The sequence below is a fragment of the Phoenix dactylifera genome, unplaced genomic scaffold (assembly GCF_009389715.1).
Source record: "Phoenix dactylifera cultivar Barhee BC4 unplaced genomic scaffold, palm_55x_up_171113_PBpolish2nd_filt_p 000194F, whole genome shotgun sequence".
Taxonomy (NCBI): domain Eukaryota; kingdom Viridiplantae; phylum Streptophyta; class Magnoliopsida; order Arecales; family Arecaceae; genus Phoenix; species Phoenix dactylifera.
This window is the reverse complement of record NW_024067718.1, coordinates 280,242-291,992: the sequence shown is the minus strand read 5'-3', so window position 1 is coordinate 291,992 and position 11,751 is coordinate 280,242. Positions and strand designations below refer to the sequence as shown.

At 45.9% G+C, this 11,751-nt stretch overlaps 2 protein-coding genes across 2 annotated transcripts; one reads left to right on the top strand and one right to left on the bottom strand.

Moving 5' to 3' along the window:
- Positions 1 to 31: 31 nt before the first annotated feature.
- Positions 32 to 2,121, top strand: LOC103697692 (class V chitinase-like). Its single transcript, XM_039117253.1, has 2 exons — positions 32 to 1,765; positions 1,849 to 2,121. The coding sequence occupies exons 1-2, from the start codon at positions 607 to 609 to the stop codon at positions 2,067 to 2,069; spliced, it is 1,380 nt and encodes a 459-aa protein (XP_038973181.1). The 5' UTR covers positions 32 to 606; the 3' UTR covers positions 2,070 to 2,121.
- Positions 2,122 to 7,278: 5,157 nt separating this feature from the next.
- Positions 7,279 to 10,911, bottom strand: LOC103699679. The gene is made up of 2 exons (XM_039117240.1): positions 9,059 to 10,911; positions 7,279 to 8,812 (listed from the first exon to the last, which is right to left on the bottom strand). Exons 1-2 carry the CDS (start codon positions 10,909 to 10,911, stop codon positions 7,279 to 7,281), a joined length of 3,387 nt encoding a protein of 1,128 aa, XP_038973168.1.
- Between the last annotated feature and the right edge of the window lie 840 nt (positions 10,912 to 11,751).

Genomic DNA, 11,751 nt, shown 5'->3' with positions numbered 1-11,751 from the left:
AAGAAACCATAAGGAGGCAGTAATTGTTATTTAATTATAAACAGTATCAAACAAGTCGCCACCCACATCAGTGAAATGATCAAAGTCACTGATACCACCAGTAAGAAATGGCCTTCTAAATCTAATATAACAGGGCCTGAAACCACATATTAGTTCTTTAACAGTTCAGGCTGAGCTCTTTCACAACCACTCACTGACATGTCAAGCAGACATATCATAATGGTTTTTAGACATACTTGCAGACAGTTAGTCAGAACATGCACCATTTGTAGACAGCCAGGAATTTATTTAGAAAGACTCAGAAGAAAATCTCAGTATCAGAATACCTAATCCAGGCTTCCTATAATATTTTCAGATCCAGAGACCTGCAGGGCCAGCTAATGGGAAGATTTTCCTCGAAGGTGAATTCATTTGACAATTACCTTTTAGGAGGCCACCACTGGCAGATCATAACCAAACACCTTCCCCTTTCTACATGGCCTCAGTGTTCAAAGTCACAGCCACCCTTGCATTCTTTTGAGATTCTCTCCACCTCTGTGTTTCCTCCTCATCTTTCAACTCACAGTATGCCCACCATCCTCTCTCTCACCCCCAAGCTTCCGAAAAATGGGCCAAATACCTTTCTCCTTGATCCTCATCTCCCTGCTTGTAACACTTCCCGTCTATCATACAACAGCACATCAAGAATGCTCAAACCTTAACACAGTTCCTCACCAGGTCAGAGCTGGCTACTGGTTCTCCCACACCAACCGCTACTCACCGGTTTACAACATTAACACCTCCTTCTACACTCACCTCTACTACTACTCCCTTTCTCTTGATGACGTCCATTCTCAGGTTGCACTCCCACCCAATGACCAACTTCCCCTCTTAGCCACTTTCTCCGCCACCCTTAAGGCTCAAAACCCATCCCTCAAGACGATTTTGTCCATTTCCACAGACGATCGCCACCAAACCAATGTCTCCAGTGCTGCTTTCTCCTCCATGGTAGGAAATCAAACTCTCCGAATGTCGTTCATCAATTCCGCCATAGAATTAGCCAGGAACCATGCATTTGATGGGTTGGACTTGGCATGGCAGTTTCCATCCTCATCTTCTGACATGACCAGCCTTGGGATATTGCTTGCTGAATGGAGAGCCCGCATAAATGAGGAAGCAAAGAATTCATCTTCCACTCTCCTGCTGACGGCCACAGCGTACTTCTCAAACCACCTGTTCGATGGGCCTGTGGACAACCTTGACTACCCGATAGATTCCATCTCAGACAATCTCGATTGGGCCAATGTTCTCTGCTTTGGTTACCACAAGAACAGTGATCTCACAGCTCTTGATGCTCCACTCTATGACAAGGCCTCCCACTTCTCTACAAGTTATGGCATTACTTCATGGCTGGTTGCAGGAATCCCTGCATGCAAGCTGGTAATGGGTGTCCCTTTATATGGAAGATCTTGGATTCTCAAGAACAAAATGAAGAACGAGCTAGGTGCACCAGTCGTGGCCATGGGACCTAGGCAAAAGGTGAGCAACCAGACCGGGCTGATGGCCTACTCCGAGATCAAAGAGACCTTGAAGGATCCCAACATTGTCTTTGTATATGACAATCAGACAGTATCTGCATATTTCCATTCTGGAGATCTGTGGGTCAGCTTTGACAGTATAGAAGTGGTGGAGGTGAAGATAGAGTTTGCTCTGCAGAAAAGGTTGCTTGGCTATTTCCTCTGGCCAATCAGTTTTGATGATTCAAATTATACAGTATCCAAACAAGGTGAGTATTAATTTAATTCCTACCAAGAAGAGATTCCTTACCTTTTCTTCTCTATTTGGGTGCTGACCTGATAATTAATACAGCTTCAGAAGTATGGCTCCGCAATCATGATTCTCCATATGATGAGGATGAAAATGGCTTTGAACAGGCACCATCACCAGCTCAGCCACCATCACCAGCTCAGCTACCATCACAAGATCATGCTCTGACCCCATCAGCAGCCTTCTCTGGATCAAGGACTCACAAATTACATCTGGATCTGTATATTTTGTTGTTTCTTCTCTTTTATTTATCAACAATTTAAGAAGCTCAGAAGTGTGAAACAACGCCCTCCTGCAAATTTTTTTATCATTGATATCTTGATATCACATACTTGTTGAATAGAGAAATGTAGTCTGTATATAATATCAGCAGAAGGCATGCTATCACTGAAGTTGAAAGCTGGATGACTGCATTAGTGGATGTGCAAAGTATGCACCAAACATCGAGGCTGTAATTGTTAAATAGGGTAATCGAATAAATTCCTTGTACTAATCTTTGGGCAACTTTTGACATCCATCAAGCATTGCTGAAAAAGGATTCTACTATAGAGGCCAACGGGGTCGCAGACTGGGTGAAGGACCATGCGAAGGAACAAGGCTTACATTAGCATCCTTGGTGGAAAGTATCTATATTACAGCAAGCAACCAACAAGGCTTGTGCCATCTAATTCAAGTCAAACTAATGAAAGATTTTCTCTGTATCATGTCTATATAACAAATCTTCGATAAACAGACTGGTGATTCTCAGTATTCCAGTTTCACATAGATGCATTGGCTTATCAACAACTGCAACCTCTAACAGATTAAAGGTGGAAGGAAAGAGAAAGAAGGAAATGAAGGATGAAGCCCACACAAGCTCATGGGTTCCAGAGATGTTCTGGACCTGCCACAGCTGAGTACCATCATATCGGTGAATGATGAAGTAAACCTAAAAGACAACTATCCTGGTTATAAATCAGAAACAACAAAGGTTAATAGAATTGACAAATCTAGAGAGGGATCCCAGGTAAAGTGTTTCTTTTTTCTTAAAACAAGCAACTACAGTAGTTCACATGATTATGAAAATAAAATAAGAGCAATGAGGCAACTCACAATAGTTCTGACCGCAGAATCCTTGCCGATTGGAGCTTCGTCAGAGGCCGTATCAAAGCTTCCGCCTCTCCAATCGACGTGCCTCTGGCGCGAATTCTACCAACAAACCGCAGAAACGTTGATGGTTCCGGATTCAGCGAAGTCCTCTAAAGATTCGGGTTTTGAAGCGGTTTCGGGGAGACGAGTAGGGCTGGAAGTGGGCCGGGCCGGGCCACACCCCTACCCAAGCCTGGCCCGAAATTATTTTCCGGGCTTCAGGCCGGCCTAGGCCTGAACAGTTTTATAAAAACTCAGCCTGAGCTTGGTCCGAGCCCGAGCCCAATTGGGCTAGCCCGGCCCGATCACGAGCCTAGCCCGATTACGAGCCCGGCCCGAGCCCATTTGATTTCCATAAAACATTTAGTTTATCATCAAAAAATAAATTTTGTCTCATTTACATATGGTCAACCTATTGGTTCATGGCATACTTTTTTGAATTTTGAGAACAATTTACAACAAGCTTCCAACATGCTGTCAACCCTCTATAATTTGTACAAAATGCTTGAAAATAAAATTATTTTATGCCACTGCTCCATAGGAGACTGGGAGTGGAGAAGAACTCTTGTTTTAGGAAAGAGATAGCGAGTGGATTTTAATAGCTTGAAAAGGAAAGACAAACTACATGATATTATCTAAAAGGAAAAAAAGAAAAAATAGCTTCAAATATGACATGCAGCTTCCAATTTGACGTGCATATAAGAATCATCTATTTATCAGGTCTCTATTACATTATCAAGCAATGATCAATATAAGAAAATAAGTAGCAAGCAAGTAAATATAAATCAACTTAACCAATAAACATACAATACTACATTGTCTGATGGCTTCTTCATATCGATTTAGCCTAATTAAGCACGCAGCCATGTTAAGATGGCATAGATTTTTCAAGAATATAATAACATTTTTATTCACAACAAACATTGGAAATACTATAAGCTAGTAGAAATGCAATAACTAAACAAAATATTTTCAGCAAATAGTTTCTTCCATCTTCATTCATCCATTGCCGTGAATACCTATATTTTAAATAAAGTAATAATTAGAACATGAACAACATTAAATATGAAAACTTGTAACTTGATATAGATAAAAAATAATAAAGATTATTACTAAATACCCATGTTCCATATTCATTGCTTTGCTGGTTTGCCCACTCCAGGGTGTCGTCATCTACATTCAACGTTACAGAACTCGAGCAATTTGTAACTGTTAACACACAAATCAATCATAAATGTTTAAATTATAAGTACAATAAGCAAATAAAAAATATTAGATAAATTTAAAAGATTTATATACCTTCATCATATTGTTCACGAAGCCAATTTTGGGTACAAACTAAGACTTCTACAATAGATGGGCTCAAAGAGCTTCGATACTGATTCACAACTCTACCACCAGTGCTGAATGCCGACTCAGATGAAACAGTGGAGACTGGAATAGCTAAAACATCTCGAGCCATTCTTGATGGTATAGGATAGACTGCTGCATTGCTCTTCCGCCAAGACAAGATGTCAAACTCCTTATTCTCTAAATCAGGAAGCACATCATCATCCAAATAATTATCTAGCTCGGATCTCTTTGGGCGTTTTGAAGAACTCTGACTTCTAAATTGAGCAAAATTCATACCAAATTTTTTTTGGAAGAAACTGAACTTATGTCACCTTGTCCACCAAAATTAGATGTTCGCTCACTTGAACTCATAGAGGGCTGCATTCTTGTTGCATCTACATACTCATTATACAATTTAAAAAGACAAGCATAAATATCATCAATCTTTTTCTTGCACTCCTCCTACTCAAATGCCTTTTGATAACAAAACTCTACAAATATCAACTTTGATTTGAGATCCAAAATAGAAGCAATTACCAAAAAATTATTGCACTAAGACTAATATTTGTTAAACTTCTTTAGCATCTCATTTGTTAATTGCTTCACTGTTTCATCAGTATCGATACTTTCATCCATCAACAAAGCCCTAATTCCCCATACTTCTTTTAGGTATAAATTGGATGTGGGATACTTACAACTAGAAAATACTTTAGTGGCATCAAGAAAGGCTTCTAAGAATTTAAGAATTATAGAAGCCTTTTTCCATTCATCATTGGTGGGGCATACACATGAATGCTCAGTTGCATATCTAATAAGAGCATCTTTATAACCAAGTGCATCATGTAACATTTCATAAGTAGAATTCCACCTTGTAGGAACATCCAAAGTGAGTCCTTTTCTAGCAGGAAGTCTCATATATTATACAATTTCATTAAATGCTTGCATTCGAGATGGGGATGCAGAGACATATCTAACAATTTCTCTTATACATTCAATAACTTCATGAATGATTTTCATTCCATCCTGAACCATAATATTTAATATATGTGCACAACATCTAATATGCCTGTACTCCCCACTAAACAACATTGCATAACAAAAGTGATCTCGGAGCCTTCTCATTACAGCATCATTTGTGCTGCAATTATCCAAAGTAATAGCACATATTTTACAATCCAATTCCCATTCAACAAGACATTTTTTTACAGCATCTTCAATTGCAAAGCTGGTGTGAGGGTATGGAAGTTTCTTGAAACTAATAATCTTCTTATGCAGAGTAAAATCAGAATCAATATAATGTGCTGTGAAAGAAATGTAACCAATTTTCTAATTTGATGTCCAAATATCAGTAGTAAAACTAACCCGAGAACTTAGGTTCTTGAATACATCATGCAATTTTTTCCTCTCTTCTTGATACAAAGCCATACAATCATGTTTTACAGTCTTACGACCCATAATTTTGAATAATGGCTGAAGAGATCTCATAAAATCAAGAAAAACAGTGTGCTCAACAATACGAAATGGAAGCTCAGCACATATGATAAATTTTGTAAGAACTTTTCTACTCTCTTCTTGATTGAATTTGAAAGACTTTATCGGATCTTTTGAACTTGGTACTAAGAATAACTGATTAGTCGGATTCTTTCGATACTTCTTGGGCGTCTGGGTCCGAGGTGGGAGATGCAGCCAAATATTTTCAAGATGGCGTTTTAAATAACTCGTTCCTCCTTTAGTGCTCACACTTAAAACTTTTTTACAATATTTGTACTTAGCTATTGATCCTTCAGAATTTTTTTCATCGATAAAGTGATTCCATATCCAAGATTTTTTTTCTAGAAGATTTGTCACAATCATTTTCAACAGTATCTTCATTTCTATCATCCTCATTCCGTAAATCTTCAACAATCTCATTTTCTCCCATTTTAGAATGAGACATTAGTAAAAATAATCTACTCAAATAACCACATAAATATCACAAATTTAACCTATAGCATCAGCATGAAAGTTATTCCAAACCTTTTTATAACTATGAGATGATATGGAAGCACTTACAAAAGTTTCATTTTACAGAGGATTTTCATTTAAGATACTTGTAAAAAATATAAAACAAAGGAATGAATTCCCATGCAATTGCAGGTACAATTTCAATTTTTGGATTCCACTGTTCCAGCCTTTTCACAACAACCTGCATATAAAATTGTCAAAAAAAAAAAAAAAACATCTGCCATATTTTTGTTTGGTGCAGCAGTGCTCTGTTTTCATGTGTTTGGTGCAGCGGTGCTCTATTCTTCTCGTTTTCCCAAACCAAAAACATGATCCCGATTGTGACTTGTGGGGGTACTACTAAGAAGATTTTGGCCCTCAAACAGAAAGGTCTCTTTGGGGCATCGGAAAAATGGGCTAAACAGAAAGGTACCTTTCATTGGGGCATCAGAGAAATGGACCAAACAGAAAGGTGGTCTCTCTTTTTTTTTCTTTTTTTTTCTTTTTTTTTTTTGGCTTAAAACGGGTTCTTCAAACAAAGCGTGTCCGAATACACCCAAGAACATCAAAATACAAAATCTCGCGTAGTGCCGATGGCAGCTCCCACTCTCCTGCCCACAGGGCGTATCCCGAGTGGTGTGCTGCATATGCAGCAACCCAGTCAGCCGCCCCGTTGGCCTCCCTGAATACATGCTTAGCCTCAAAGGCTACACCATCCCTCACCATCATCCTAATATCCCGGATCAAAGGATGGCCAGTGCTCTCCCGCCGAATCCACCCAATGACAGTGGATGAGTCGCCCTCCAAGATGATCGAGCTAGCCCGCAGTACCCGCCGCGCATGGCAAAGGCCGGCCCAGGCAGCTCGCAACTCCGCCTCTGGCACTGATATGTCGAATAGCCGGCAACCGCCCGCTGCCACTACCCTAGAATGAGGGTCTCGTATGACGAAGCCGGCACCGCCTCGTGTACCACTGTCTAGTACTGAACCATCAAAATTGACCTTGAGGAAACTCGGGGGTGGGGGCTCCTAGGTGAAGAACACCGTCCAAAGAACTGCCTGAGCAGAGAAAGAACCCCAGGTGTCCCGAGCTATCAAGGTCGTATCTGAAGGGCTGGTAGGTCTGGACTCCATCGCCAGTACTCGAGCAGACTCCGCAACAAACCTCGGCGACATCCTACGCTCGCCAAAGGTGCGAGCGTTCCTTGCCAACCAGATCTGGTGGGCGGTGCAAGTCGCTCGGATAGCCTCCTGACATGTCCGGGGACTAGCCAGCCACTGACGTATCATCTGTAGGAACTGTCTCCTCTCCCGCCAAACCTCCTCTGGGATACCCGTCCACTGCCATGTCAACCTCGCCCAAAAGCATCCAAATAGTACATGGTCAACTGACTCATCCGCACCGCAGGCCCCACACTCCGCAGGGATCCCCAAACCACGTCGGCTCAGCACAGCTCTCGTCGGAAGGCGGTCACACATCACCTTCCATAGAAAAAGTGCTGCTCTCGGATGGAGCCTAGACCTCCAAATCCAGGCACCGTCCCATCCACTCTCATGCTCGCGCTGAATCACCCGGGCCAGATCACCCAGCCTAACACTGGCCCTGCATGAAGTGCTCCAAACCCTGACATCTGGGCCCTCGCATCCTGGTACTGGAAGAGAAAGGATCCTCTCGGCTAGATGTGCCCCGAACAACTGATGGAGTCTGTCCACGTCCCACTCTGCCCTCCCTGGTGCTAAGAGGTCGCACACCCGGAGCCCCACTGCTGCCTCGAAATCCACCGTCGTCGGCCAATATCTCAAGGGAATGGTATCTACCCACGGATCATCAGTCACAACAATGGTCCAGCCATCGCCCATCAGCCACCTGGTATGAGCTAACACGGTCGGCAGGTACCTCCCAATCTCACGCCACATGAAAGAGGTGCGGCGACCACGCCGTGCCACCTCAAGGCTCCCTCGGCCATATCTAGCTGCCATCACCCGACTCCAAAGCCCATGTGGCTCCAACAAAAAGCGAGCTGCATGCCGTGCAATGAGTGTCTCACGCCGCTCCAGAAGGGACTGAACTCCCAGACCACCCTCACTGGTGGGCCGGCATACCCGCTCCCAGGCCACCAAATGTACCCCACGACCCCCACCATGGGACCCCCAGAGGAAGCTCCAGAGAAGACGTTCAATCTTCGACAGAGTCGTCTTAGAGACCACAGTGTTGGCCATGAGATATACCGGCATGGACCCAAGCACCGATCTGACAAGTGTCAGCCTCCCCATCATGGATAGAGATGATGCCCTCCATCCCTCCAGCCTACTCTCGACCCGCTGCACCAACCCCGAGCACTCCGCCACTCGTAGCCTCCGGCCTGTGATGGGAACTCCCAGGTAAACCAGAGTCCCCTCCTGCTCGGGCATCTGCAAAATACTCCTGATCTCCTGTCTGACTCTGCTCTCTGTGCTAGGGCTGAACTGGATGGCTGACTTTGTGAAGTTTATTCTCTGTCCGGATGCCGCACAGTAATCTGCCAACACTCTGCGAAGTACATGTGCCTCAGAAACCCGCGCCCTGAACAAGAGAAGACAATCGTCAGCAAAAAGTAGGTGAGAGACAGGTCCCGCCCCCGGTGCTGGAACATAGGACTCCAGCTCCCGGCTTGCACACGCCCTCTAGAGGGCACGGGACAATATATCAGAACAAATGATAAATAAGTAAGGGGATAAGGAACATCCCTGCCGCAGCCCCATAGTAGACTCAAAAAACACCGAAGGTGTGCCGTTGACCAAGATAGAGAACTTTGGCCCCTGGACACACCCTAGGACCCATCCAATCCATCGCCTGTGGAAGCCATAAGCCTCCAGTGCGCTCCGGAGAAAGCTCCATCTGATCCTGTCATAAGCCCTCTCCATATCCAGCTTGATTGCCATCAAACTGCCCCGCTTCGATGCTCGCTGGAGATCCCACATCATCTCCTGAGCCAGCATAACATTGTGGGAAATGTTCCTTCCCGCAATGAATGCCCCCTGCTCTTGGCTGATGATGCTCGGCAGTAGGGGCTTTACCCTGCCCACCATAATCCTCGCCACAACCTTGTACAAGGTTGTGCACAAACTGATGGGCCTAAAGTGACCCGGCTCTACCGCCTCTTGGCGCTTCGGAATGAGCGTAATGAAGGTGGCCTTCCAATCCTCAGGCATGGCTGCCTGAGTGAAGAAACACTGAACAGCCTCAATCACAGCTCCCCGAATGATACCCCAATATCTACGAAAAAAGAAAGGGAAGAACCCATCTGGTCCTGGAGCTTTGTCCGCTGCCAGAGCCCAGACTGCCTCCTGCACCTCCTCCGCCGACACCGGCCGAACCAGGGTCGTATTCTCGTCATTTGCAATACCTACATCAACCCTCGGAAAGTGGTCATCAGCACCAGGGCCTCCATCCTCAGTCCATCTGGCGCGGAAAAAGTCAAGTAGAACCTGTCCAACGGCAGGCTCACCCTCCACTCGGCGACCGGACCCATCACGCAGTGAGTGGATCATACTCCGCTGGCGCCGAATAACAGTCGTCCGATGAAAGAACCTAGTGTTGCGATCACCCTCGTTTACCCATTGGACCCGAGATTTCTGTCGCCAGAAAATCTCATGCTGCCGTAGCAGTGAGTGGTGCGTCACAAGAAGCTCCCGAAGATGAGTCATGTCATTCTCCGGGAGTGCACCCCGTAGGTCTTCTCTCCTCTGTAGTGCCGTAATCTCCTCCTCCACCCCTTCCAATCTCCGGAAAATATCGCCCACTACCTTGTGATTCCAATGGCGAAGCCGCCGTTTGGTCAACTCGAGTTTGCGTGAGACTCGCCGCATCGCGTCCCCCCGCACCGGAACACGCCACGCATCGCGAACGATGTCCCAAGACTGGGGGTACAAAAGCCAAATCTTCTCGAAGCGAAAAGGACTATGATGACCCGATACCGATGAGGTCGAAATCAACAAGGGGCAATGATCTGATGCAATCCGGGGTAAGTGGCTAACTCGGTAGGTAGGGAAGCGAAGGATCCAGTCTGGGGAAGCAAAGGCCCTATCTAGCCGCTCCCAAACCCTAGCACCGCCGGGTTGATTGTTGCACCAGGTGAACCGTGGTCCCGAAAAGCCTAAGTCCACCAAGCCATTTAGCTGCACAAAGTCGCGAAACTCCCTCCTATCAATCCTATCAGTGAAAGGCGCACCTCCCCTCTTTTCATCCGCACTTTGGATGCAATTAAAATCACCAACCGCCACCGTTGGGATACCCTGGGCAAGCAGGTTGGTAATCTCTTGCCAGAGGGTTCTCCTGACCCTGTAATCCGTGCTCGCATACACACCGCACAGCACCCAAGGGTCCGCCTCAGGTTCCGATACAACCATTACTACCTGTTGAGAACAGTTGTGGAAGACATCAATCCTCGCCACCCCCCGCCTCCACAGGATCAAAAGGCCACCAGACAGCCCCTGGGACTCGACTGCATAGGTCTCCCAGTCCCTCCCCAGGCGTCGCCTTAGTCGACCAAGCCCATCACCAGACAAACGTGTCTCGCAGAGAAAACAAATCTCAGGACAGTGAAGCTGTACTAGCCGTTTAAAGGAGGACATGAAGGCCGGCTTGGCCGCCCCCCTACAATTCCAGGCTAGAATCCTCATGGATCAACAACTGCTCGGTCGGCCTCAAGTACATCCTCCCCCTGGGCTTCGGGAGCTAGCTCAGGCTGGCGGCCTAAATCCCCCAGCTGCTCAACCTCACCAGATACCTCGCACATGACTGCCGCCCTGATGAGTCGCACGACAGCTGGGTGGTCCCCCTCTGCCGTAGCTAAACCCGTGGAGCAGTCACCACTGGCATCTGCATCCGGGAGACCCTCATGTGGCGCCTCTCCGAGCGGCACCCCTGTCGCCTCATCACGTGGCGTCAGAGGCTCTACCAGACCTACCTCCAGTGGCATCCCTGGGCTAGCCACGTGCTGCTCGCCCAAAGCTTGGGTCGGGGTGCCAAACCGGTAGACACCATCAGGCCCTCTCCCAGGGCCCTCAAGTGAATCCCAAGGGTCCCGCCCAGGAGGGGTCTGACCAACAAGCAGGTGGGTCCCCTGCACTGAGACAGGTCCCCGACCTGAAGACCTATACTGGAAAGGGCCAGCTGGCTCCCCGAGATCCAAGGTCAGATCATCCTGGACCTGCAAGTCCTGAGAGTCCTGCGCAGCCCCGAGCCCCAAACACTCAGCTGACTGGGCTTGTAGGCCCCCCACTGATGGTCCACTAGGGTCCCCCCCTAATAGAGCTAGCGGGCCCCGTCCCTGCAGCAGGGGCCGTTGATAGTCAACTTTAAAGACCACGCAATAGCACGTATCTAGTAGGATAGTGATTACGGGTATCGATCCACAGGGATTGGGGTATAGTTATTTTTCTTAAAAATAAAAATATTTAAAATGATGAATTTGTGAAGACTATTAACTAAGCAATTGAATAAAAAAATGCAATTAAAAT

Bases quoted from the DNA above. Each gene is read 5' to 3' on its own strand.
- LOC103699679 (XM_039117240.1), bottom strand. From the start codon at position 10,911: ATGAGGATTCTAGCCTGGAATTGTAGGGGGGCGGCCAAGCCGGCCTTC. The intron at 8,813-9,058 runs GTGTGTCCAGGG...TCTCTTGTTCAG, and splicing joins TGGATTGGATGGGTCCTAGG to GGCGCGGGTTTCTGAGGCAC.
- LOC103697692 (XM_039117253.1), top strand. From the start codon at position 607: ATGGGCCAAATACCTTTCTCCTTGATCCTCATCTCCCTGCTTGTAACA. The intron at 1,766-1,848 runs GTGAGTATTAAT...TAATTAATACAG, and splicing joins TTATACAGTATCCAAACAAG to CTTCAGAAGTATGGCTCCGC.